Below are 25,986 nucleotides of genomic sequence, written 5' to 3'. Positions count from 1 at the left end.
AGAAACCTAGGATGGGATTAGTTAACAACATCACTATTTTGTTGTATTTACAAACTCCTGTGGATTACTAACTCCTGGCCTGACAGAAGTTATGGGCTTATAGCAGTCATTAAAAAGAGTGCTCAAGCAATCTCTAACCCTCCCAAAAGACAAAAGAAACTGCTGGAATATTTTGTTGAGCAGTGTAGGCTTTTGCCAACTGCAAATCATGGTTAAAGCAAACAATCCTTAACATTCTTGAGTGAAGGTATCCATCATTGTTAGATAATAGATATTGCTTCACAAACTAATAACTTTAATGTTTCCCCTGAAATTTAACCCCATATACTTAACTACAGAAAGAAATGAATGCAAACCTTTTGGCCAATTAATCACTCTATATATGGGTTACCTAACCCAAGTGCTCTCAACTTGAAAACACACCTTGTACTGACAGAGACTGACCTCAAGCAGTCTTTGACCATGGCCACATCATTACTTATGCTTAACTTTTTATCTCTCTGTATTGCTTTCTCCAAGTGAAACATACATATGTATGTGGGCTTGACAATCCCGTGATCTGTTCAATGTTTTAGATTCTTTTTGCGTAAGAACAGGATTCTATTCCTAGACTGAAACTCCCTTATTCCTATAGTCACCTGCACACCCACCACCATCACATTCATTCATTCATTACTGAGCCTTGTCTCTACCTACTGCTGGTCCCCATTGACAGACACCATATATACACTGCTCCCCTCCCTAATATACACTGAAAACCACAATCCCTCACAACAACCTCAAGTCATACTACTTTACTTAGTCAGTATCATCCACGTACTTTCTTTTCCATCTATATCTATACTGTACCTGCTTATAACCCATTTCTATTCCATATTTTTATCTATACTACACTTGCTAACACCCATTTTCCCTGATTATATATACATCCTATTACTCAATCTTTGCTGTAATCCAGCACCAAGTCTCCACCCTTTCTCCTAACCTAGCACCTACTCTTTCACCTTCGTACTCCTCATACCACATTCTTCATATCTGACTTACCCTAATTCTTCTTTCCCCTTGCCCATTTCACATCATTCCACCTTCCTATAAACTCATTTCAGTACAGTACACATCTATACCCTATTTTTCTATACCATCTATACCTATATTCTTAAGTATAGATCAAAACTAAAAGCCACCCTCATGTAATACTTGGCATTCTCTAACGTTACCCTTCAGTTCTCTTAGACACACACACCTTCAGTTCTCTTTAGCTACACACCCCAACTCAAACTCAGCATAACTATCTACAGCACACAACTAACAGACAGCACACTACATTTCAACCTCAATATCCCAAACTACTACAGGGCACAAGATTTCCATCCAACTTCACATACAAAGAAACCTATCATTCTTGTGCTAATAGAAAGACGCCCAACATTTCAAAATACATTAAGGTTGACTAACCATTCCAACCAGAAATAAAGACCCATCAGAAAACACCTAACACCAGAGGCTCAAATGAAGATATTATATACCTCGCAGATAACCCCTGAACGAAAATAAATCTAACTAACTGGTGAAAGAAGTTATTAATATACAATAGCGTTAACGATGGAAAGTAAAGGTTACTTTATTGGATGATGGCAAATACATATCACATAAACTAAGGCATTAAGCACTTTCATCCACCATAGTGGACTTCTTCAGACCATTCTGAAGAAGTCCACTATGGTGGATGAAAGAGCTTAATGCCTTAGTTTTACGCATATGTATTTGCATTGGTCGAATAAAGTAATCCTTTACTTTCCATCGGTTAACGTTTTATTGTACATCCTAATTTTCACCAGCTAGTTCGTTGGATTTATTTCTGCTATTATATACTCTAACACTCCTCCATTTCTCCAAAGCTGCAGTTTTGGTTGCATCACTAAATCGTTGCCCTCCATATTCTTCCAAACACCAATAGCAACCTATCCACTCTTTAAGACATACTGTTCTGAGCAGCAAATAACAACACAAAAAACATCATAATGTGATATAAATGTAAATTTGGACTCTCTGCTACACAAATCTCAGTCATCTTCTTGCAGTCTGTTTGGCTTTACACAACTTTATAATTCTCCTACCAGACATACTACAACTTAAGGCAAAAAAGCTACCGTTGACTGGATCTCAACTTGTCATTGTACTCACATTGTACAGGTCAGGACCTTACCTGATTTTTTAAGAGGCTATCACTTATCTAAGCCATTAGAATACATACCAAAAGCAGAAGATGTATCAATTTAACTTAGAAATGTATCCACATATACCCAAGGTAATTTAATTTCCTCACTAAAACAGTGCAATTGGAATATATTAAACCAACTCCCACTAGAAGAGTCCATAGAAACTTTCAGCTACCTTCTTAATTATATTAAATCAATAGGCCCCATTAAGAAAGAAAAGAGTTAAGGTTAATGCAGTCCCATGCCTAACCCTAGATGCAAAACATTTAATGAGAAGACAAGGTAAGGCACACCAACTAGACACAACTTAATTACCAAACATAATGTAACCTGCACAGTATAACTAAAGTGCAAATTATGACAAGGAAAATATTATACGGACCTAGAACAATCACAACAAAGGCCACCTAAAACCTTCTGAGTATCAATTTCTAAGTCTCCCCAAATCCAGCAGGACATCTCAACCAAATCCATTACCATCTCATATTAGCTCCAATATTGACAATACTTTCATCACACTCTTAATCATCATCTAATCCTCCACACTACCACATAGCAGTCTCAACAGCCACAATCAGAAACTACATTTTAAAATTAAAACAAACTACTATTGCTGCTGACCAGCTGTCTGCTGAATATCTTAGATTAGCATCTGAAGCTTTAGCATACCCATCGTTGTCAATGGGTCTGTTCAAAAATCCTATGTCTCTATTCTATGGAAGCAATCTCACATTTTACCACTACACAAGAGTGGAAATTTCACAGACCAGTCAAATTATAAACTTATCACCATGGTCTTCCCCAACTTCTAAGATAATGTAGAGCTGTGTGAATTCCCAACTGAGCCAACACCTAATGAAAAATAAGTTGCGCTCACAGTCACAACACTGCTTTTGCCCCAACCATATCACTGATACAGTAATACTAGCATTCCCTGATACAATATATCACAACTGAAGTGAAGCAAATCTGGTGCCTTAGCTTTCAGTGTCATTTGATACAGTGTTCCACTCCGATTACTAAACAGACTTCTCCACCATGGTATCTCTGATGCTATAATCAGATGGTTCACAAGCTATCTAAATGACTGTTCTCAATGTATTCACTGGTAAAATGCCACCCCAGCCTTCTTACCCTTTACTGATGGTGTTCCTAAAGGATTTATCCTAGGACCCCTTCTCTTTAACATTGGCAAAATGACTTAGTGACGGCATCCATGCAATCAACAGTAATACAATATGCGGATGATTTTGTTGCCATCTGCTTTGCTAGCCACCCCTAAGCCTCCGACTGTAAAATAACAGGCATTTCCCCCCATCGAAGCATGACTAGACCACTCATACCTCGTTACGTTCAAAAAAGTCTGAGCTAAAGCAAATGCTGTCCGGTTCTAAACCAGTATCAGATAGAAAATGTGACTTAACACCAGCAAGCTGTAGCAAAACAGACATTGTCCCCATTCAAAACTCTTCTGTGATTTAACTTATGAAACATTAAAATTTGAACTACATATTCAACAGACAGACAAAAAATCCCACCAAAAATTATAATGTTTATATAGAGTAAAAAAAAACCCATCTAACTGACTCACCCCTCACAGCCACAGCATTTGCTTATCTGCTCTCGTGTATTCTTTATGCAGCCCCCATTTTACTAACCTAACACCAAACTAATGTCAAAACATAATTAATACTACAACAAAATAATCAAATTTGCTGTTACTCTTCCCAATAGATCTCACCACTGCTTAACCATTGGACAACTAAAATGGATGAACTATCCAAATCGCCTTAACTATACCCAGCTAAAAACTGTCCATAATAACTTGACAAATGTCCTTCCTTACAATCTCTACTGCTATGGTACATACCCACAAGAAACCTCCACTCAAAAGGCAAAATCCTCACCTGCACCCAAAAGTGTAACAGTTCCAATAGGTATATGTCATACTCAAACTACATCTCTAAACTTTGGAACAAAATTCCCTCAAATATTAGACAAATCAGTAACCTACAAATCTTTAAATCTATCCTAAAAGCTTTCTTATTTGACTCTAGGCTGTGTCTCTGCACCTCTCCCTGGCTAAACTACACCCTGTTTCTTTTTAATTACTTCAAATACATTTCTTTAAATATCAGCATCACATATTTCACCATGTGTTATTATTTACCATTTTTTCCACTCATGTTATTATACAATTGCTGCAGTATTCAAGAAAAAGACATTCACTAGAAGATGTCAACAACCAAAATATATGATTTATGCAGTCATTTTGTCTGTATATTCATTCAGACTTCTTCAGAATAACATTAATTCAAACACATGCCATCTAAATACCCAACACCAAACAATCACTTGGCACCCTATAAATCACATGATCATAAAAACATCACATTAAAATGCAAATACAAAACTACTTATTTAGTAATTTAAAAAAATTAAAAATGAATTCGAGAATTTTATAAAGGCTTGGTGGGAGAAATACATTTTACCTTCTGTTTCTGGGTACTATAATGTCATTCGGTACAAATGTTTTATGGATGACTCAGTATTTGTTTGGAACGGTACAACTGAAGAATGTGAAACATTTTTAATGAGTTAAACAATGACACTTCCTTTCTGAAATTTTCTATAGGCGCATCTAGACATGAAATACATTTTAAGATAATAAGATCAATATGAATACATTTGATGAAAAAAATTTGATAGTAGATCGTACAAGAAGGGCACCTTTATGAATAACTACTTGCATTATAGTAGTGATTACCCTGTCATTATGAAGAGGAATATTCCATGAGGACAAATTATACAGGCTCCTAGGCTGGTTACTAATGATACAGAATTTAATAATGAGACTGAACATCCCACTGAAGTGTTTTTAGAGAATTTAAGGAACAACTTGATAAAAAATGGTGTTGAAATAAAAATATTAAGAAACACAAAATTTCCTCCTATTTTAAAGACAAGAATAAGTACTGGTGCCATGCATAATGTTTAGTCTAATAAAAAGTGTGGACGGACTGAATATATTAACTTTTATTTGTACAGATCTCAAGCTAGTGAAACTGTTGTTATTATTGCATAATGCTAACATGGTTGTACTAAACAGATAACGGTCACCAAACTGCCAGTGCAGCGAAGTCCTGAAGCCAAAACTGGTACCATACCTCTCAACCTCTTAAAGCAAGAAATCTGGACAAAGCCATAAATAAAAGTGGGACAAAGGCCCAGAAATAGAGACAATCTTTAAATATTGCTTTTACAAACTTAGAAAGTTGATAGAATAACAGGTTTTGCATTAGCATGAATTTTCTGAAGGATGCGAAGTCTGGAACTCAAATGTCTCATTATTTTCTAACTGTAATCTATAATGATTTACCACTAATTTTCCATAAAGCCACAAGTATATGAAAAACAGACCAAAAATATGAGGCCAAAATCTGGAAATTCTGTGAAAATCTGTACAGTTGACAGGTATGACTGGCAACGCACCAGAAATTCATGTTTGTTACCAACACCCACTACTTAGATGTGCTCAGAAGTATACATACTGCTGAAATCACAAAGTCTGCCAACCGCTATACAAAGTTGTGCCAACACATGATACCTGCACAATCCATCCTGACCAAATATGTACTCTGAAATTGTCTGCTGTTACAGTAGCACATGACTGGTAGGGGTGGACTGTAATATACAGGGTATGGTCCATTGCTGTGTTGACACACTTTTGTACAGTGCACTGGGGAGGCATAATGAACCAATCCAGTGTCATAACTTTGTGAATTGCACTGCCCATGACTACAAAGGGGAACAAGTGGCGCAGTTCACTTTGCTCAACAAAAGTGAACTGTGGTGGTATTTACTGAATATGCACTTTACCAAATTTGTGTTTTACCAAACTTGTGTTTGCAGGTTAGGATTAGATTAAGGGCTGAGTCAAACTGAGGACAAGGATTTAATCAGACTTTTTGGGTATTATAATAGAAAGCTTTTGAAATGGTAGAACTAAGTGAAAGAAGTGTGGTAGTTTATATCATTGCCAGAATTAGAAGGAACAGAATGGAAGATGAAACAATGATGAACTACTTGATTAGGGATTGAATTATGACCGAGTAATAAAGGATGGGGAAAGGCAATGGAGGGAGATTATCTTTTGCCAGAAAACAGAGACAAGAACTCACAAAGTATCCAGTATAGAGTTACCTCTGTCAGCATAACCAATCATAGGGTGATTACCATAGGTCATCATTGCTTCAAAGGACCCACAAGTGTAAAAGGTCAACTTCATCTTCCCAGGGTAATTTTTATTAGACTCCATTAACTCTGCTCTAAATGTTTTTTTTTTTTTTTTAATATATTTTTGATCCCCTTTGACCTCATTATTACTGGCCAAACTCCCACTGCTCAGTGGCTGTTCTGAGTCTACCAGGCATTCTCTTACTTCTTCTGGCCTTCTACCAGTGTTAATGGGGCCAGTCATAGATCTTAAGGGCATACTAGGGACTCAGCTATGTGTGCTTCCATCTACTTTTTTGTGTATTATATGCCCTAACCACTTTTCCCTTTACCTACCCTAACAATCATTGGTCACATTCTGTGATTAACTCCCCTCTTTGGGCCATGTCTCCCTTAGGGAGTGTGATCGGTGAGCACCCTTCCCCATGTCCATCCCTCCCTGCTGCTCTGTCAGTCACCTGTACTTGAACCCAGGATGGCTGGGCTGTAGATAGGGCTTTGTCCCTTTACACCCCTGTGCAGCTTCAGTCTCCTGTAAATGCTGATAGAGATTATGATGCTGACCTCAGTCAATACATTATTTTGAGAGATTCTGTCTCTAGGAATAATTTGATAAGGGATGCATTTGGCTAGTATTCTAGCAGTATAGCATCCTCCACAATATATGCTTTTTATAGAGGCCTTTGGCTAGGATTCTAAGAAGGTAGCTTATCAAAATGACAAAGTTGTTCACAATAAACAAGCCACACATTTATATTTTTGTACTTCAAAGGGGTTGTTTTTCAGGACCTTATTAATTTATTTTTTATTTATTGACTGGGTAAGTGGGATGCTGCAAACATGACCCTTTTTAGTGTCATATACATAAAAATACAGTCAATTTTAAATACCCATAGTGCAGAAACCTAAATGCAACATAAATGCAAAAAAGAGCATCATTAAATGTAATGACATTCATTTGGAAAGTATGGAGTAGCCAGTAATCTTGACATAAAGTTTTGAAGACTGATTCTAAGTATAGATGTGAAACTAGTATTTATCAAAAATTTAACTCTTTTTGTTTATTTATTTATTAACTGGAATAATCTGACTAGGAGAAAACTCTATTTTCAGCAGAGGCCTGGAGAGAAAAACTCATAGTGTACAACAATTATGATTCACAGTCACAACAGTTGTTACATTAGCAGTTAGTTACACAGAAATAAAGAACCCAAACAAAACTGTATATACACAAATGTGCTGCATTAGAATTTAATGTTGGACTAAAAGTATTCTGCTCTGTAGATATTATTTAAAACATTTTTTATCTTTCATTTTATTAAGGAAAAACTTACATTGTTGTTTCAAAAATTATACATTTACAATTTTATATGTCATTTTGCAATATAACAGATTACCTTTTCGGTAATTAGATTGAGTTTAAGGATGATAGTATCAAAAGGAAAAGTGGGTTACAAAGTATGGAAGCCTAAAAATGACACTGAAGAGTAAAGAGGACAAACAGGAATTAGGATAGCAACAGTGAAGTATCTAAGATCTAGCCAGTTCAGTAACTATATGTTAGGAAATTTAATTTAGTAACAATTTTAGTATGATTCCATCATTGTTGTGGGTGTATCATACGTGAGTCACAACACCAAAGAGGCAGTCTCTACAAGCTTTGAAGTCTTACATATAAGCAGAGTAAAATTATTTTATAATTCAGAAATATATACCTTGTATGATGAAATCACTCTGGCAGACTACTGAGAGGAAGTATTTTGGGTGAAGCAACAGACAATGGAGGGACAAAAGACATGAGCACATAGCTTTAAAAAAATTGTTTGCATCATTGCTGAAGCAGTCAGTGAGGGGTGTGTTCCAAAGTGTAGGGTCAAAGGTCGCTAACATCTTTATCACATGGAAAATGAATAAATAATGAGACAATGGGATATGACTTACTGAATGGTGAAAAGCAGATAACATTTCAAGTCTGTGAAGGTACACCTGCATCCAGTACGCAATGACCAACCAGCTGTGACTACCAGCTGTCTTCCAGTACTTTCCATTTATTCATTTCATGATAACTGGTTCGTTATAGGTTTAATGTTATTTGTAGAATTGGTGCAAATATCCAAAACCAAAGGAATCAGTAACAGATAGCTCAAATGATGATGATAAACCCCAGGAGGACAATATCAGTGATTCTGTGCATCCCTGCGGCTGAACAAATAAGATTTAAAACATAGCTGTCATTGCTTGAAGCAGATCAGAGAGGAAACCATTGTTATGGATAGCTTGCTGCATGTAAAGCAGGTCAGACGATATATGTCAGCATGGGGCCCTACAAAACAGAAGAGCTTAGTGCAAATTCTCATTTGTGCCCCTGCATCTAGCCCTGCCAGTGACCCTGATGTTTAGTAGGTGCTCACCAGGCTCACAGCGTTCCTTTGTCCACCATTCTGCTGTACAGCAGCTGAAGATGCTTCCCCGTTTTCATACTTCAGCAGCTGTCTGAAATGACAAGGTCCTCTGTGTAAAGTGGTTGTATAAGGCGGGAGTACTTTATGAACAAAGAATGTCTTCATTACTGCTTATGTGACGTTGTATTAGATAATACTCATCCACTTTTACAATGAGGATAGAAAAACTAACCAAAGTTGCTAGTAGCATTTCCCTGAAGTATGTTTCTTGTTTTATAGTGCTTCTTGTTGGTTATTTGTCTTTTTTGTAACCTTGGACTAAACCTGAAAGTGGTCAGCACATGATAGTGTTCTGCCCCACTTAATAAAGTAAAGAAAATGAAATGTAGTGCAAAATTTTAACACCTTTATTACTCAGTAGTTTGAATTTCTCTCTTTCATGCCTTCCTTTTGCTCCTCATACTTTACCATCTGACTTACCAGTGCTTTCTGTACTCTTTTCTCTTATTTTTCTTCTGTCTTGCAGCCAAATGTCACAACTTTTCTGTGGAATTTCTGAAGATTGTCCTTGCTCTTTGACAATTTCGTGATAGACTTTAATGTAAAAAACATGAGAACTAAAATGTATTAGCTTCAAAATTTGCATTAAAATGTATTTTCTTAAATTAGGAATTGGGCCTTAATGATGTTGAAAAACAGATGAGAAGGCCTAAATCAAAGCCCGAAGAGAAGCTGAAATGTATCATAGAAGAATTTATAGCAGGTTGCAGGTTAGTGTAGTGCTTTCTAAAAGTATAGTAACTCTGTTATTATTATTAATACCAAAACTGTTGCTAGCTCATGTTTTATCTTTTGTTTTCTATAGGCAGTATTTAATAAATGCTGAAAAGAAAACCATGCCACGTCCAAACAACCTGGATAGATGCCGTATGAAATTTCTGAAGCATAGTGTTGTAAGTAATGAATTCTGTTGCTGGGATAGTGGAATGAGAAGTTTTCAGGCTAAGCTTCAATGGTTTCTTCATATTTTCTTTTGCATAGCATTGTTACTCAATAATTCTCCAGCTGCCTCATGGTCTGGCCTGTTGATGTATAAAAGGACTGAACACCAAAATGGAATATATATATATATATATATATATATATATATATATATATATATATATATATATATATATATACACACACACACACACACACATATATATATATATATAATACACACCGACAAAACACATCAAGACATATAAATACAAACAAAACAAAAACATGCGAACACTCACAAAACCGAACACCATTATACGACAAAAAACAACGAAAACACTACCCTAAAACAATGACACACCCACTAACCTTAACCCAACACAAGCTAACTGGCCCCACACACACCGACGTACCCACACACTAACCCACCCACACCTAACCTAACCCACACCTACACCCTACCTACTATCGCATTACCCTAACGCCTAACCACTTAACCTGCACACCTAACTCACCCTAACCTTACTAACACCTAACCCTAATCACTATACCACCTACCACCCCCGCAACCTAAACCTAACCAACTTACCCCGTCCCTAAACTACAGTCCGTCACTATCACACTTACACAATCCCTAACTAACTCTACCTCGCCCAACCTAACACCCCACACACACCTAAACCCAAAATCCTCAATATCGCCACACTTACTACTAAATCCCTAAATCTCCACTACCTCGCACGCTACGCTTAGTCGCTCTGCGTTCTTTTCAGCGTGTTCTTTCTTTCAGCTGTCGGCAAATCACTCACAACTTACTTACCTGTCCTCGGTCGCGGTCGGTGTCGGTCTGGTGTGGGTTGTTGATTCCGGTAATCTATATATATATATATATATATATATATATATATATATATATATATAATATATATATATATATATATATATATATATATATATAAATATATATATACACATATATATATATATATATCTTCTTCTTCTTTCGGCTTATATACATATACTTAATACAAGTAAATACAAAAGTAAGAAGAAATACAAAAACATCTTCACTTAAGCTCTTTCAGGTTTCAAATAACTTCATAAGTTCATAGGAAAGAACTAGGCTAGCTGCCCTTGTTGGCCATTTTAAGCCCATTCAGTTTCCCTTTTGTGTTCAAAATAACCTATCCCATTTGGTTATAGATTAGCCTTATCCATCCTGTAATGGTGGATAATTATATATTACCTTTAATAACAACTGGGATCATACCATAGGAAATTTGATGGGACCCATGCATGGGATAAAGCATTTAGGAGCTGCCTCTGTCCATTAGTAGCACAGGGGGCAGTCCTGTGATAATTTTTCTATTTCCCATTAATAGATCTAGGTTGCGCTTGAAGTGGACAGGGAGGAACTTTGTTTTATATGGTTGGGGAGTCTGTTCCACAGCAGCAGTTTCCTCTATGAGCTATAGCTGTCCCTCCAAACTGTTCTTTTTTGTTGTTGTTGCAGAAGAGGTTTAGATCTCTAGACTAAGTATTTCTGATACCCTTAGACTTGCTGATGTGCAGTAAATCTGTCAGTAACTATGCCAGACACAGGTCACCTCTTAGCAGTCTGTAAGACAGTGAGTGTAGCGACAGGGCTTTGAGTCAGTCCATGTAAAACATATTGTTTAAGCCTTGTATCCTTTTAGTAAGGTATGTCTGACTTAATTAAGGTAATGAATAAATTAATTAAAATAGACACACCCCTCTCCTTATAACAACTTTACAAATGACATGATTGCATCTATTTAAACATTTACATTGAATACATATAGTACTAAAGGTGTGAACAGACTCACTTCAGAAGCATCAATATATGTGTGTATATGACTTTAAGTTATGACGATAAAGGACATATTAACACCAATGTTTTCAGGAAAGCATGTAAAAAAGGGCAGTTTCTACACAGAACTGGTACTCACCCCTCTCATATTTTTAGGAATGTGGTCAGAGGTAAAATGTTGAGATATTTAAGAGTGACTAATAATATAAGCAAGTTAGATGAACCTTTACATCTATTAGAAAATTTGTGTTTACATATAGGTTACAATTATGAACAAGTAACCTCACTAAAAGAATACAGGGCTTAAGTAAAATGTCTTATGCAGACTGCCTCAAGGCCCTATCTCTGTATTCTGTCTCCCACAGGCTGTTGAGGGGAGATCTATGTCTGGCATACAGGGCATTCTAAGACCCAACTCTGATGGGCCTCCTGCATATCCAAAACAAACAGCACCAGAACTACCCATTCTAAAGAATTAAACCTTGTGTGTGATATAAATAGGACCACTGGCAAGATAGGTATGTATCCCAGAGACTACCCCCATCTCTAGAACAGGCTCCTCATCCATGTGAAGCAGAGTTCCTCCCTAACCCAATTCAAGTGCAACTTGGACAATTGAATGAGAATCAGGAAATTCATCCCTGGTTTGGCACCTATGTCTCTAATGGACATAGGCAGCCTGTAAATGGTTCATCTCCCAAGCCCCTGCTTACACTTATCAAGTTTACAAGACCTTGTCAGATACTTGGGATGCATGGCTAGGCTTAAAAAGGCCCTTGTGGTCATTAACCTAGTAAACACCTATGAACCTATGAACCAGTGTAAAAAAGATGTTTTAAATTTGGGGGCAAATGGAAAATATTCCATATTTGCTTGCTCTAAAACCAACACAGCTATAAGAGGAGTTAGGTGTCAGGCTGATTTCCCTTTGTCTTATGGAAATAAATCTTATGGCGGAAGTGTGAGGTTTCCCTTGACTTTTTCTCAAGACGTCCAAGCCCTGTGTGATATGTTTGAGAGAAATTGGGACATTCTCACTTCTGACCCAAAAATTAATAATTTGGTAGGTGAGGTACCTTTGTTTTTAAAAAATAACAAAAATTTGAAACGTCAACTCTGTTATGATAACAACTATGAAAATGTGCCTGACTCAGAGAGAATAGGTATACAACAGTATAGAAATTCTAATTATTGCAAATATATAGATAGCTCTACTTGTTTTAAATGCCCTAAAACATATAACATTTTTAAGGTACTTTTCCGTTGTCAGGACAGCACTTGTAAAGAGTATTGCACTGAAGATGTCGTTGTTTGATAATATTTACCGGCTGACTTCAGGCCTCTTGGTGATTTACCAGAAAATCAAAAGTTGTGTGATGGAGGGGACGAAAATCAGGAAAACTTTAAATGTATGTATTACAAGACACTGTTAAAGAAAATGTGTACACATCATCACTGCTGTTAAGCAACTGTGATGGCACTGTCAGTGAAGAAGTCCCAGCCCAAATTTAACTAAAAAATACGGGTTGTTGTGCTCTACGCAGTTAGTAAAACAGCACGTTTTTTTTTTCAGGAGAGAGATTGTGATAAATCAGAACAATAGTATTCCTCTGACAGGTTTACACTTAGAACCAACTACTTGCTTGTTTTCCATGAACCAAGACTTTTGAAAACTGTGTGCTTATTATGGAAGTAAGACGTAAAATTGGTTCATATTACTTGAGAATACAATGCATTGTACTACAAAGAAAGGTACCAAAAACCTTGCCTGTTAACTCGCCATGACACACTTGTACCAATATAATATTAAAAGACATGAAAAAGTGTAAGCAACCAGATACTTAACTATGGGCCAAGCACAGTGAACATTTCACTCAGTAAACACCAGTTACTGACCATGTACTGCACCGTCTAGGTGCATACCTCTCAATTATCGCGATTTTTGCAGAATGTCAAGACTTTTGCTTCATATTTTTGGGTCTGTCTCTCATAGCTCTCAACCTTCTATGTCTAAAATGACAAACAGTAACCCTCATAATGAGAATCAAATTGGGAAAGTGTGGAACACTTACCTCATCCACTACGTGTGGATAAAACAACTTGAGCACAATGAGCATCCTGCTGACACTTCACACATACATTAAAATTATGTGCCAAGTTCAGTCTCTGCTGCTTTTTGCAAAAAGAGAGATATGATTACGCATTTATGCTTTAAAAACAGAAAGTACGGCGTATAAAGTGCCATTCTTTCGGGGAGAGGGATTACTAACACGCACAAAGGGAGAGAAAGCCTTTTATAGGTATTCAAATACAATACATCCACTGTGAAATCATTGCAAGCGCATTTTAACATTCTAACCACTCTTTACAAGTGTTGCCCCGATAATGGAAAAGTACCATTTTTAAATTTAAACATTATGCAGATTGTAGAACAAGTAATTTAATTTATCTAGCCCTATGTAATTTATGTAGTGTCTTTCATGTTGGAAAAACTAATCAACAGCTTAGGGAAAGAATTTATGAACAGTTGAGCGATGTAAATAAAAATGATAAAACGATGTTTTTTCAAATCACATCAGAAAATTAAGTAAACAGCATATTTTCAGTTTTATAGTTCTAGAACTAGTGTTGGAATGTAGGAGAGGTAGAGGTACCATTAATTGTACAGAGGTTGCTGAGAGAAAATGGATTATAGAATTAGATGCTACACATGGTTCAGGTTTAAATGATAAAAATTCCCCTGAAATCTGTGTTGAAACAATGCAGCCTATGCCACTAAGTTCAGTCAAGATATGATGAATTGTTTAAAGTATTGTATGCAATTTTAAAGTCATATATAAATATATATTCTTTTGAAGTGAATTTGTTCATGTTAGTATAATACATATTCAGTTTAAATAGATAGAATTACTTGATTTGTAAAGTTGTTATAAGAAAAGGGGTGTGTGTGTTTTACCTAATGAATTCATCTTAAACCTGAACGTGCTTGTTTTTGTTCTTTTGTTCTGACTTTTGTATTTATTACTATTAAAGTTTATATATATATATATATATATATATATATATATATATATATATATATATATAGTTTTTTTTTGTTTGTTTTGGTGCTCAGTCCTGCTTTTTATAGTTCTGGTTATATTTTTGGCTAGCTGGCCTGGCTTTACCATAATCTATTATTTCATGTGTTGTCTATTATGAGAAGAAGTGAATATCTGATCTAAATATCCATTTCTTTGTTTCAAAGTGGATGGAGTAATGTATGCTCTCATCATGAATGTGAAATAACTATTAATCAAACTACTGTTGAATTTTCCCTTGACTCCCACCAGGGAGTAACTCTAACCTGTTGAACTTGTCCATTCATGTTTGCATATGTATTCTTTGTCAATACCAAATATGTAATATGTTTTCATTGTATTTTATCTGTTCAGTATCTGTCTACCTTGGAGCTTTTCTCCCTGGGCCTCCACTGAAAATGGACATGAATCCAGTTGGAATATCCTGGTCAACAAATGTAAAATAAAATAAATAAAAATAAATAAATGGTTCCTGATTAATTCATCTGCCATCTTTCTGGTGTGCCATGGCATATCTGTATGAGAGTATGCATTGTTATTGTCTGATGTGCCAGATCTCACTGTGGTTTGGCCTTCTGCCCTCAAAGTCACTCTAAGAACATCCTTGCATCAACACTTTTGAGAGCAATGTATTTTGTCTCACGTATCAAACAAATGGCCATCAATACTTGTTGGTTGAGGACAGTAAATCTTCCTGACCTTTTGGTGGAAGAGGTTCAGGATATCCTGGGTATGGAGGCTCAGTCCTGGGGATACATTTCAGTGTTGTTAGCATGTGTGTCTGTCTGAGAGGAATGATTAGGGATATTTGAGATAAAATCTGGATTCTGTTGGAGAATGAGGGAGGTGATATCAGCCGGTTGTCCGTAATTGTAAGCACAGACTTACCTCTAGTTATTATATGTTCTCACTCAGAAAAAAATTAAAGCATAAAAGATAAAAAATACATGTGGCTACTGCATGAAGAGTATCATACCTGCTGCCCCTGACAGTCAGTCCTACACTGAAATGAATGGAAGCATGTTTATTGGTGTGGGGGTCAACAGCAGGAACTAGAGTGGCATTTATGTTTTTGAGGAAAAGTAAATAGAACAAATACCTCTTCTGTTAGAAGGGCAGCATTTCATAGAAGTTTAAATCAATTTTTAGAGCAGAACACCCACTGACCTTATTTCTTACTGAGTATTTGACTACCCCTGCATGACCCTTCATTCCCTCTGCTGCTGTGGGAGGGGAGACAGACAAACATCCAAGCTGGTAGTCATTTTCCTTTGTTTTCCCTGACTAATCCCTGTTCTCCTTACTATTTAGCTGCCAAACGGCAGTGAGTTCACTGGTCATTTTTGTGTACTGTTGTAGAGTCCTGGATCTTTTGCGCCTTTTCTTATCTCTGTCCAGATTCAGTGCTGTAAAAAATATCCTTTGAAATCTGGCAGAATTCAGCAGTTTGCTAACTTAACCCTAGGCAATCCCCTGAAGAAGAAGTACTAATTCTTGGTCACTCAGTGTCCCCATTCCTAGCCAAACATGTGGCACCTAGGCTGCTAATCAAACTTGGCTTGATGGCAGTATTGTAGTTAGATATCTTACCACAGCACAGCCAAGCAAGTTGTCTTTCTATTTTTTGCCTTGCATGCCAACCTACACTTTTGTTGATCACGTAAATAGTATGCACTCATCTTATGTCCGCAGTCAGCAATTAATAAGCAGCTACTGCAGTGGTGGTGCTGCGGTAGCGTTGTCGCCTCACAGTTAGACGTTGCCCGTTCGATTCTCAGAGCATCTTCTGTGTGGCGATATGCATAAATGGGTGTTCCTTTGTTGAAGGTTGTGCGTTAGGCCCGGCAAGCCAGCATGTCAAAATCTACTGCCAATCATTAGCGGACCGGAGTTCCACTGTGGTGACCCCTAACCAGGAAAAGCCGAAAGAAACTTTTCTGCTTTGAGCTGATTAGAAGCTGTTCTCATACTTTCTCTTCTCTACATATGATTTCATCCTGTAAAAAAATGAAGTAGTAAGACATTTAACATGTAATTATAATTGATTCATGCAACATTGGGCTGTAGGTATGTAAGACATAATAAACAAATGACAAGAATGTACTGCACAGTTATGCAGAAGGGAAGAATGTTTCAAGCAGTACATGGTAGATAGTTATTTAGCTGAGTTCCACTCTATAATGCACAGTTGTATGTGCCTAAGATACAGGGAATATATATAATTGTCCCATCATTCTAAGGCTGCAGAAACTTCTTAAGCTGAGGTGTAAGATAATTCTTGAAAGTATTACTTTTAGTTGAGACTGATCCACTCAGGCAGTCATTTTCAGCACAGATTTTTTGAAAGAGAATGTAATGAGCTACAAATATTGCATGTAAGGATTTACAAAGAGAGTCTGGCAGGTTCCAAGTGAAAAAGATAAAAGGTAAATGAGCTGTACTGTTGTATAAAAAACAAACCTTCATTTAATGTTGTAAGATTTGATAATACTGTACTGTACCATACTTAGCTGGAAACACTGTATGCAATGAGTCTGATAAACGAAAGTCTTAATTACCCAAGCTCGTGCTGAATAGGTATCAGTCTCTCCCTTATGGTTCAAGTCTTGTGCACTTTTAAGAATGAATTCCCCAAACACTGTAGTTCATTTAATAAGGTTTTATTAAAAGTTCACAATATCCGAATACTGTCTTCATTGACAGTACTGATAAACAATTTACATCATTCTGATTGTCCTGAACAACATAAACTGACATAGTCTCTAGATGACCTGTTTTCTGTACGCATGCTCTTGTGTTAGATGTCTTCTCTGAAGTAACAGGTCAAATAAACTTACTAACCTGAACTGAACTGCTATTCTGAACACAACATATTATATTGCTTCAGTCCAGTAAATTATTTACTTTTTTTAACCTTGGTCTCAGGCTTTGTCTTGTATGTGCCTCATTAAGGAACATTCTGTAGCTGATATTTTCCTTGAGAAAAGAACATTCTGTCTGCACACTTTATACGTATCTTTTTCTCTTTAATAAACAGTCTTCCATGCTTGGCCAGCAAGGTTATTTTTCTTTCTGCTTAACTGTTTTTATGCATAAATGAAACACAATTTCTTTTACCCTTTAGCCTATTTAATGTCAAATAACTATTTTAAAGTGGAAATCCCTAATCTAACAGTTACCCCTGAGGTCTTTGATGAAAGTCTACTGGGACCTACTTCTGTAGCTACTTTACATTTATATTGCTAACTACTGTATTTAGCTTTATGCTACCTCACTTATAATCTGAAAATAAAAAAATATATATATTTGGTAAACCTGCAATTTTAATTTTGACCACTGCGTGTCACTTGAGCATTTATGCCTGTTTGGATTGAAATCGTTTAACTTTATGATTTGAATTAACCTTATGTTATGAATAAACTTGCAATTTTAATGTTGACCACTAGTTGTCACTTGAGCATTTATGGCATGTTTGGATTGGAGTCTTTTAAAACTTGTACATTATTTAACCCCCTTTTTGCTGTAGGAAGAGGTCTTGCAAAATTTATTTGTATACTGTACCATGCTTTTTCTGAAACTGGCACTTCTCTACAACTGAGGTTTTCTTAACGTAGGGTTAGTCTGCAGACATAATATACACCCCTCCTGAATTTTTTTACATAGTTTTTTTAGTTGAGGATTTTAAAACTTATACCTTATTATAGGCCAAATTTTCTGAAAACCTATATAACCTAGTAGCTCATGGTTGTACTTTATTAGCTGCTTACAACCTTACTCCTGGGTCTGGCACCCTTGTATTGTGCCCTTTTATTAGGATTTTTCTGCATGTCTTGGATTTTTGCCAGATTTTCCTCAACCGTTGAGCCCACTTGGCTCACCTTTTATGCCTTTTACCCTAATTTTCTTTTACTGCATTGGATATAGAGGAAACCCCCTCCTTTGCTTATTATTATATAGCCTATCAAATATAATGGCTATTTTCTGAAGACTGTCTTGAAGCATAATTACTATATTCTGTCTTAACTTGTGTATATACATTTTATTTAAATTTGTTTTATAATGCTACTTATCTTTTTTAACTTTTATGAATATTTATGAGCTATAATAGTTTACTAAAACGTATACCTTCTGTATTTTAAGTTTATACCTTTACATTGTCTGTTAGTGTCCTTAATTCCTGACTAATGTAAAGTGCACTGAAATTTGTAAATGTACACTGTAATCTGTAAACTAATTAACAAATTAAGCCTGTCCTGTTACGTCTTGAGTGCAATGAATAAGTATCACTACCTATTATTTAAATAATAAGCCTATAAAAATAATTATATTACTTTACCCTTAACTAATGAATGAATAATGTAATAAGCCTGTTACAAATAAGTCTGTCACATTACCCTTAACTAATGACTGAATAATGTGAAGTATTTTGAGATTTGACTGAAATATACTATACTGAACACATAAATGAATATGAATGTCATATTCTGAAACTTGACTAATATTTGCATTAGCATTTACTGAACATTTAAAAATAGCTGTGTATATTCTGGAAACTGTTGTATGTTGTATCGTTTTGCTTTTCCCAGTTAAACTAAAAGAATATATTTTGCCAGTGTTAACTAAACACAGATAAAAACATAACTGAAACTGGTAGATGTTATATACAATTGACTGAAAACATGAGAATATTTTGACAGTGTTACCTGAACACAAATAAACTGGAATCCATCTGAACACAGATAGACTGAAACTACTACTGCTGTACAATTGTTACAATGAACCTGAAAACATGAGAACATTTTGACAGTGTTACCTGAAAACAAGTAAACTGGAATTCATCTGAACACAAATAGACTGAAAACATACATACTTGCCTTAACTTTAAACAAACATTGAAGAAATAAACGAAACACATTTTGCTCTGCATTGTTCCAGTCACTGATGAAGTAAAGGAAGGCCTGCTTTAATGTTGAAGTGTCCTCTTTATAGTTAGGCCTTTTAAACCTCTTTTTTTCCATTTCTTGTTTGATTGTATTTAGTATCAGGACCTTAAAATAACATTTGCATTTTTAATCTGATAGCATTGCTTATTGCCCTGACTTTACATTTTTCCTGCATGAAAATAAACATATTTTTTTCTGAAAGAAATAAACATTTGCTGCTAATAAGCTCTTGCAAGTCTGCAGATAAACTGATTTTTTACATTAAATTTTAAAACACTTAATTTTGTCATAATGTAATTTCTCAAAATGGTACTATCACAGTGGAGATGTAACAAGAATTCTGCAGTTATTTTCTTCCCAAACTAATTGGCCTTATTTAAAAATCCAAACTCCAAAGGCTTGCTACTGACTGCAATTACATTTGACCTTTTAAACCCTGATAGCGTGAAACTGTCATGAATTATGAAATGTATGGTCTGCCGTCCTTTTTCAAATACACCAACTGATTTGGTGCTGAACTATCATAACCTTTATACATATTTTGAAAATCTTGTATGTCACTGGCAACATTAACCTGAGCTACAGCATACTTTTGATTATCCTTTGGGCTCAAACTTTGTACATTACGTCATTTGCCCAGTCATTAACCATAGTGGGCTGCCTTGTATTTGAAAAGCTAACAATATTTAAATCAGTAACCTGTTTAGCTTTATTGGAAACAACTGGAACTAAGTCATTAATACCAGCTTTTACACACTTGTGTTTTCATGTCCAGTATTTAGGACACTGTACAAAAAAAAAAAAAAAACATTTAACTGCTGGGATTAGTGGTGTCTGTTTTACTGTTGCAATATCAGTATTTACAAGAATTTCATTACTGCCATCTGATGCTTGTAAAACCTGTATCTGTCTCACCACTAAATGGGCAGCTTTTTCTAAGGTCTTGGCTGTAGTTGTATCAAGTTTCTGAACTTATTTTAAATGAAAATCAAAGTAATGTAACACTGTGCATTTTTGCACCTATATACTATCAGTTTTAACTGTTGAACTTTTTACATTTTGTCTCGTGACCCGTAGATTTTAACATACTGTTTTGAGAGTGAAACTCCACCCACTGTCTTACCATAACCGTTTCTTTAGCTGACGTCATTCAACTTTTCATTAGTACGGAATGCTGCTAAAGTTATGTAAGAAGAATGTGTTATTACTGTGTACAATTTTTTGGATAAATAGTAAAACTGTAAATGCATTAAAATGGATGCCATACATCCCTATGACATAATTCAACTTGCTTGGCTGACTGTAATTTGAGCTAAGGTACTTGGCAAACTGCCATCTCCATACAAAATATATACAGACTTAAACTGATTACATAATGTACTCTTTTATACATAGGATCTAAATTTTTAACTGTGCTGTCACTTTTACAATGTAGCATTAATTGACTTTAAAAGTTTACATTCTGCAAACTAACAAACATTATTTTCTATCTGTCTATATTACAATATTGTTTATGTGCATAACTAATGGCTGCTAAACAAAACAATAATACAAAAATTTATTTGCCAAACTGTAACTGCAAACTCTTTATTCTGCTAATTAATTTGACTGTTAGTTCTGATATACCTTACAAGACATAGAGGCATACGGTTACCCTTTTTTCTTAACTGACAACACTCAATATGTCTTTCTGAGCACTTCAGTTGTGTCAGCTGAACTGGAATTTATTTTATCTTTAACCCATAAATCTGCATATTTCTCTTGTAACCAATTTTTTTAAATCTGTACATTTGCACATATCTCTTTATTGAAGTCTAAACCAGTATATATAGAGCTGTTACACTTTGAACTGTTAGCTGCCATAATCTTTGACCTTTTAAATCACACTTGTATCTTTTGTCTGTGTAACTGAAATTGAGTTGTCTGTAAACATTGAAATAAAACAATGACAGATTAATGTTCTGATCTTTACAGATAGCTATGGAATGTATTTTTTTTACTTAGCACTGAAGTCGGTTCTTCAGTTACAAAATCTGCACTTTAATTTTCTTATGTCTCTTTAGTGCAATGTGAATTTGAAACATTGCTTTTATATATGTAGACTATGCTGACATTTGTAATACTGCAACATACTTCTGTATTCTGAATTGTATGTATTATATTCTGGACATTTGTGCGTGAAACTATACTACAACTGAAATTATTATGTTGAATTGCATGTGTTGAAACATGTACATTTAAACTGGAGACCATACTGACTTTTGAGTCATTCGGTGGTTTAAACCTTTTGCATTTAGACATATTTAACATTTTTGAACTAATAACCTTTAACTTTAAGAGAACATTTTTAAACTTAAACCAAAAATATACTGACATTTTAACTGTAATAGTACTATTTGACATGTTTGCATGCAAAAAAACTTTAAGTAATTTAAACTTTGTTGAACTGTTAACTAAAAGGTCTTACATAACTTTATGGCTTGGAAGAAATGTGAGCTATTGTCCGTAGCTTATTAACCTTTTTCTTGCTTCTTGACTTTATGACACCACTCTGGAAACATGAAAGTCTGTTGTCTCAACTGGATGCTGTGCCATTTTCTTGTCCGTTTTTTGCATGAAGCAATGCTGTTTTAATGAGAAACTGCCATGCCGTAATTTTCAGCTTATTCTGTATAGAATTTACAGCCGTATTTATGGAAAAAACACTGGTATACTGCTGAAAAGTCTGTTATGAAACAGTTGCTGTCACTTTAAACTGTTAATGAAACTTTGAAGTTGTTGCCATAAAACCGAAAAAATTACTTACTGCATCTGTTTTTGTTGAAGTTTTTTTAGAACACATAGTTGAACGAAACACGGTGTGCTGCACTTTAATGAAAACAGTGTTATTTTATAGTCTGTAGCACACATGAATTTGAACGAAACACTGCTATTCTGTAGATTTCTGTAGAACACACGTAGTGTAACCAAGTCTGGAAATGAATGATACCTTTACTGAAAGGGTGGTGTGCTCTCTGGAGTACTGCTGCAGTATGTTTGCTGTATAAACAGTTACTGTGAACTTAAAGCAACATGCTTTACTGGAAACTGGATGTGAAAGAGTTCAGCTGCTTGCTGGGTTATGAGAGGTATATATCTCTCCCCAGACAGCAGGCTTGTGTGAGTGTCTTGGTAAGATTTGATAATACTATACTGTACCATAATTAGCTGAAAATACTGTATGCAATGAGACTGAGAAACGAAAATCTTAATTACCCAAACATGTGCTGAATAGATATCAGTCTCTCCCTTATGGTTCAAGTCTTGTGCACTTTTAAGAATGAATTCCCCAAACACTGTAGTTCATTTAATAAAGTTTTATTAAATGTTCACAATATCCGAATACTGTCTTCATTAACAGTACTGATAAACAATTCAAGTTGCTGTACGTCATTCTGATGGTTCTGAACAGCATAAACTGACATAGTCTCTGTACTCATGCTCGAATGTTAGACATCTTCTCTGAAGTAACAGGCCGAATGAACTTACTAACCTTAACTGAACTGCTATCCTGAACACAACATATTATATCGCTTCAGTCCAGTAAATTATTTACTTTTTGTAACCTTGGTCTCAGGCTTTGTCTTGTATGTGCTTCATTAAGGAACATTCTGTAGCTGATATTTTCCTTGAGAAAAGAACATTCTGTCTGCATACTTTATGCTTATCTTTTTCTCTTTAATAAACAGTCTTCCATGCTTGGCCAGCAAGGTTATTTTTCTTTCTGCTTAGGCATAAATGAAAAACAATTTATTTTACCCTTTAGTCTGTCTGTCTAATAACTATTTTAAAATGAAAATCCCTAATCTAACAAATGTCCTTTCTATGTTTATTCCAAATTTTAAGTGAAGGACTTTTAATCTTTTTCAAGGAATATATATGCTGTATGAATGTCAAATACATTGTGCTGATAAGTAAATATATGTTTGCATATGGTGAGTCCTTGAGTAGCCATTTTGTGAACTGAGGTGCTAGAACAGAAACATTATCATGCCTTTAAGGGAGGGCAGACCATATCAAAGCATTAAGTAAAACTTTCCTATGTTGTTTATTGCTTTGACTGTTTACTGGTCATCCTTAGTTCCTTTTTTAAACAGTTAAATAGTCTATGATTACTGAGCCACAGGTCCTGGGCATGGTTGGATTGGGGTGTTCAGAGATAATCTGGAAAGTTTAATCAGGGATCCAATCAGGAAAATCAATAAGAGATCACCCAGGTGGTATATTCCTTTCACTGGTATATATATTAGACCTCTAAATGTATTTTCAGGGCAAAAGATATCCTAATAATCACAAAATGGACACAAATGCAAAATCTGTAGCTATTTGAAGGTGAGTAGTTGCCTCATAGAGAGGAATACACACAGAAATATTAAGACAGTTTACCAGTTGCATTGGTGTAGAGGGATAAAGCTTTGACTATGACCCTGGTGACCTGAGTTTGAAGAACTGCTTGGGTTCCTGCTGGAGATGGCATGTGGAAGACAGTAGTGACATAGCTTTGCTGGCACACATGTTTTTAGGGAAGGAGGAGGGGCACATGTCTGGTTGCTCATCCTCAGTTTAGAATTACAAATGGAGACTGGAGATCCAATGGCAGCACTGGCTTCAATGGAGGGGGTGCTGGGCAGTCATGAGGGCTGCATCACCTGGGGAAGTGAATGATACTCCCTCACTGATTTCCATTGTATGCCAAACCCAGGAGTGGTTACAGGCACGCAGAGGTGGGTTAGGGACTTAAAGCCAGAAAACCCTGTGGTCGTAGATGCGTGAAACCCTGCTCTCTGCTGCTTGGCTCTTCCCTTCAAGATGAATGACTGGGCTGTGTGTCACAGTGGAGAGAAGGAAGCCTGATAGAAAGGAGGCAAGGAGGAAAAAGCCCCAGCAAAAAAGCAAAACAAAGCAAAAAATACACACACTTACACATACATCATCCATATACACACACACACATACACACACACACACACACACACACACACACACACACACACACACGTGTGTGTTGTGTATATATATATATATATATATATATATATATATATATATATATGTGTGTATGTGTGGGTGTGTGTGTTTTGTATGTGAGTTATAAGATTGGTTTCCAACTCCTGTATTGTATATAGTTCTTTCTGTGAATACACAGAACTATGTATTTAAAAGGGCATTAACAGCATCAGGTGGCATGTGCCAGAAAAAATGTTGATCTCTTCTAGTCTCTGCTCATATGTCATAATTTCTATTCCCTTTGCCATTCTAGTCTCTTTCCTGTGACCTCCTTGCCCTTGTAACGTCTCCAGATCTGCACATAATGTCCACTCTGTGGCCTATCTAGTGCCTAAAAAAGTTGCTCAGTCATTTCTGTCATTCTATCCTCCACCCACCTAGATACAGAACCCATCATATGATTTGTACTTATTGCCACCTTTTTGCACTAAGTGTGATTGCATAATTTTCACCATTATAATAAACCTCAGATATTTTTTCCTTTTCTGGATTTTATCCTGACTCCTTTAATTGTGTATTGTGGCCTTGGAATGTGAATTCCCTGGTGAAGTACCCTACACTTGGATGGGTTGTAGTGAAACTGCCACATTTTAGACCACCAGTCCAGTCTACTTTGGATTTTCTTTGTAATTGCCCCCTCCTGTCAGCTTTTGTTATCTGTAGAGACTAACCTAGTCTTCTATTTCCTGCATGAGGCTAGAAATGAGAGATGTGTATTTTGTTACATGACAGAAGTCTGATAAGTAAAATAAGTCATTTACAAGCATTGCATTAATTGAAGGATGTCAGTATCTGTAATATTTATTTATTTATTTGTTTGTTAACTAGGAGAGTGGGTTGGTACATCACCCTTTTCAGTATGCCTCTCAGACTTCAGACTTTGAAAATAAGTACAAAGGCACTTGAACAGTAGGTATATTAGGCAAAAAATCTGGACACCTGATTAGCATACAATTACTTCAGTTAGGATTATGGAATTCAAACCAGGCACCCAAATTTAAAACAAAATGTGAATAACAAAATTAAAATATAAGCATATTATGAATAACAGTGTAATATCTGAAGATTTTAATAAAATATACTACAAAAGTCTGTCTAACAAAGTCATTTATTTTTGTTTCTGAAAAACGTAAATGTAAAATGTAAGTCTTCTTTCTCTAAATTATTGGTGCCACATGTAAGATGGGCATGGAGTATTTTTTTTTTGTGTATAAAATCATATGTGATTGGTGGCAAAAGTGAGAA

The 25,986-nt window shown here is 35.7% G+C and overlaps 1 protein-coding gene across 1 annotated transcript in view; it reads left to right on the top strand.

Annotated features, from left to right (window-relative positions):
* The window catches only part of LOC122817026 (fer-1-like protein 4), a 1,119,105-nt gene that overhangs the window by 560,239 nt on the left and 532,880 nt on the right, over window positions 1-25,986 (top strand). Inside the window, exons 19-20 of the mRNA XM_044090141.1 lie at window positions 9,527-9,627; window positions 9,723-9,810. Coding sequence (XP_043946076.1) covers window positions 9,527-9,627; window positions 9,723-9,810 — 189 coding nt within the window. The remainder of the gene's footprint in view (window positions 1-9,526; window positions 9,628-9,722; window positions 9,811-25,986) is intronic.

Source organism: Protopterus annectens, chromosome 12.part0, assembly GCF_019279795.1.
Source record: "Protopterus annectens isolate FY-2018-M chromosome 12.part0, PAN1.0, whole genome shotgun sequence".
NCBI lineage: Eukaryota > Metazoa > Chordata > Ceratodontiformes > Protopteridae > Protopterus > Protopterus annectens.
The sequence above is the reverse complement of the archived record's forward strand: the minus strand, read 5'-3'. Positions and strand labels throughout refer to the sequence as shown.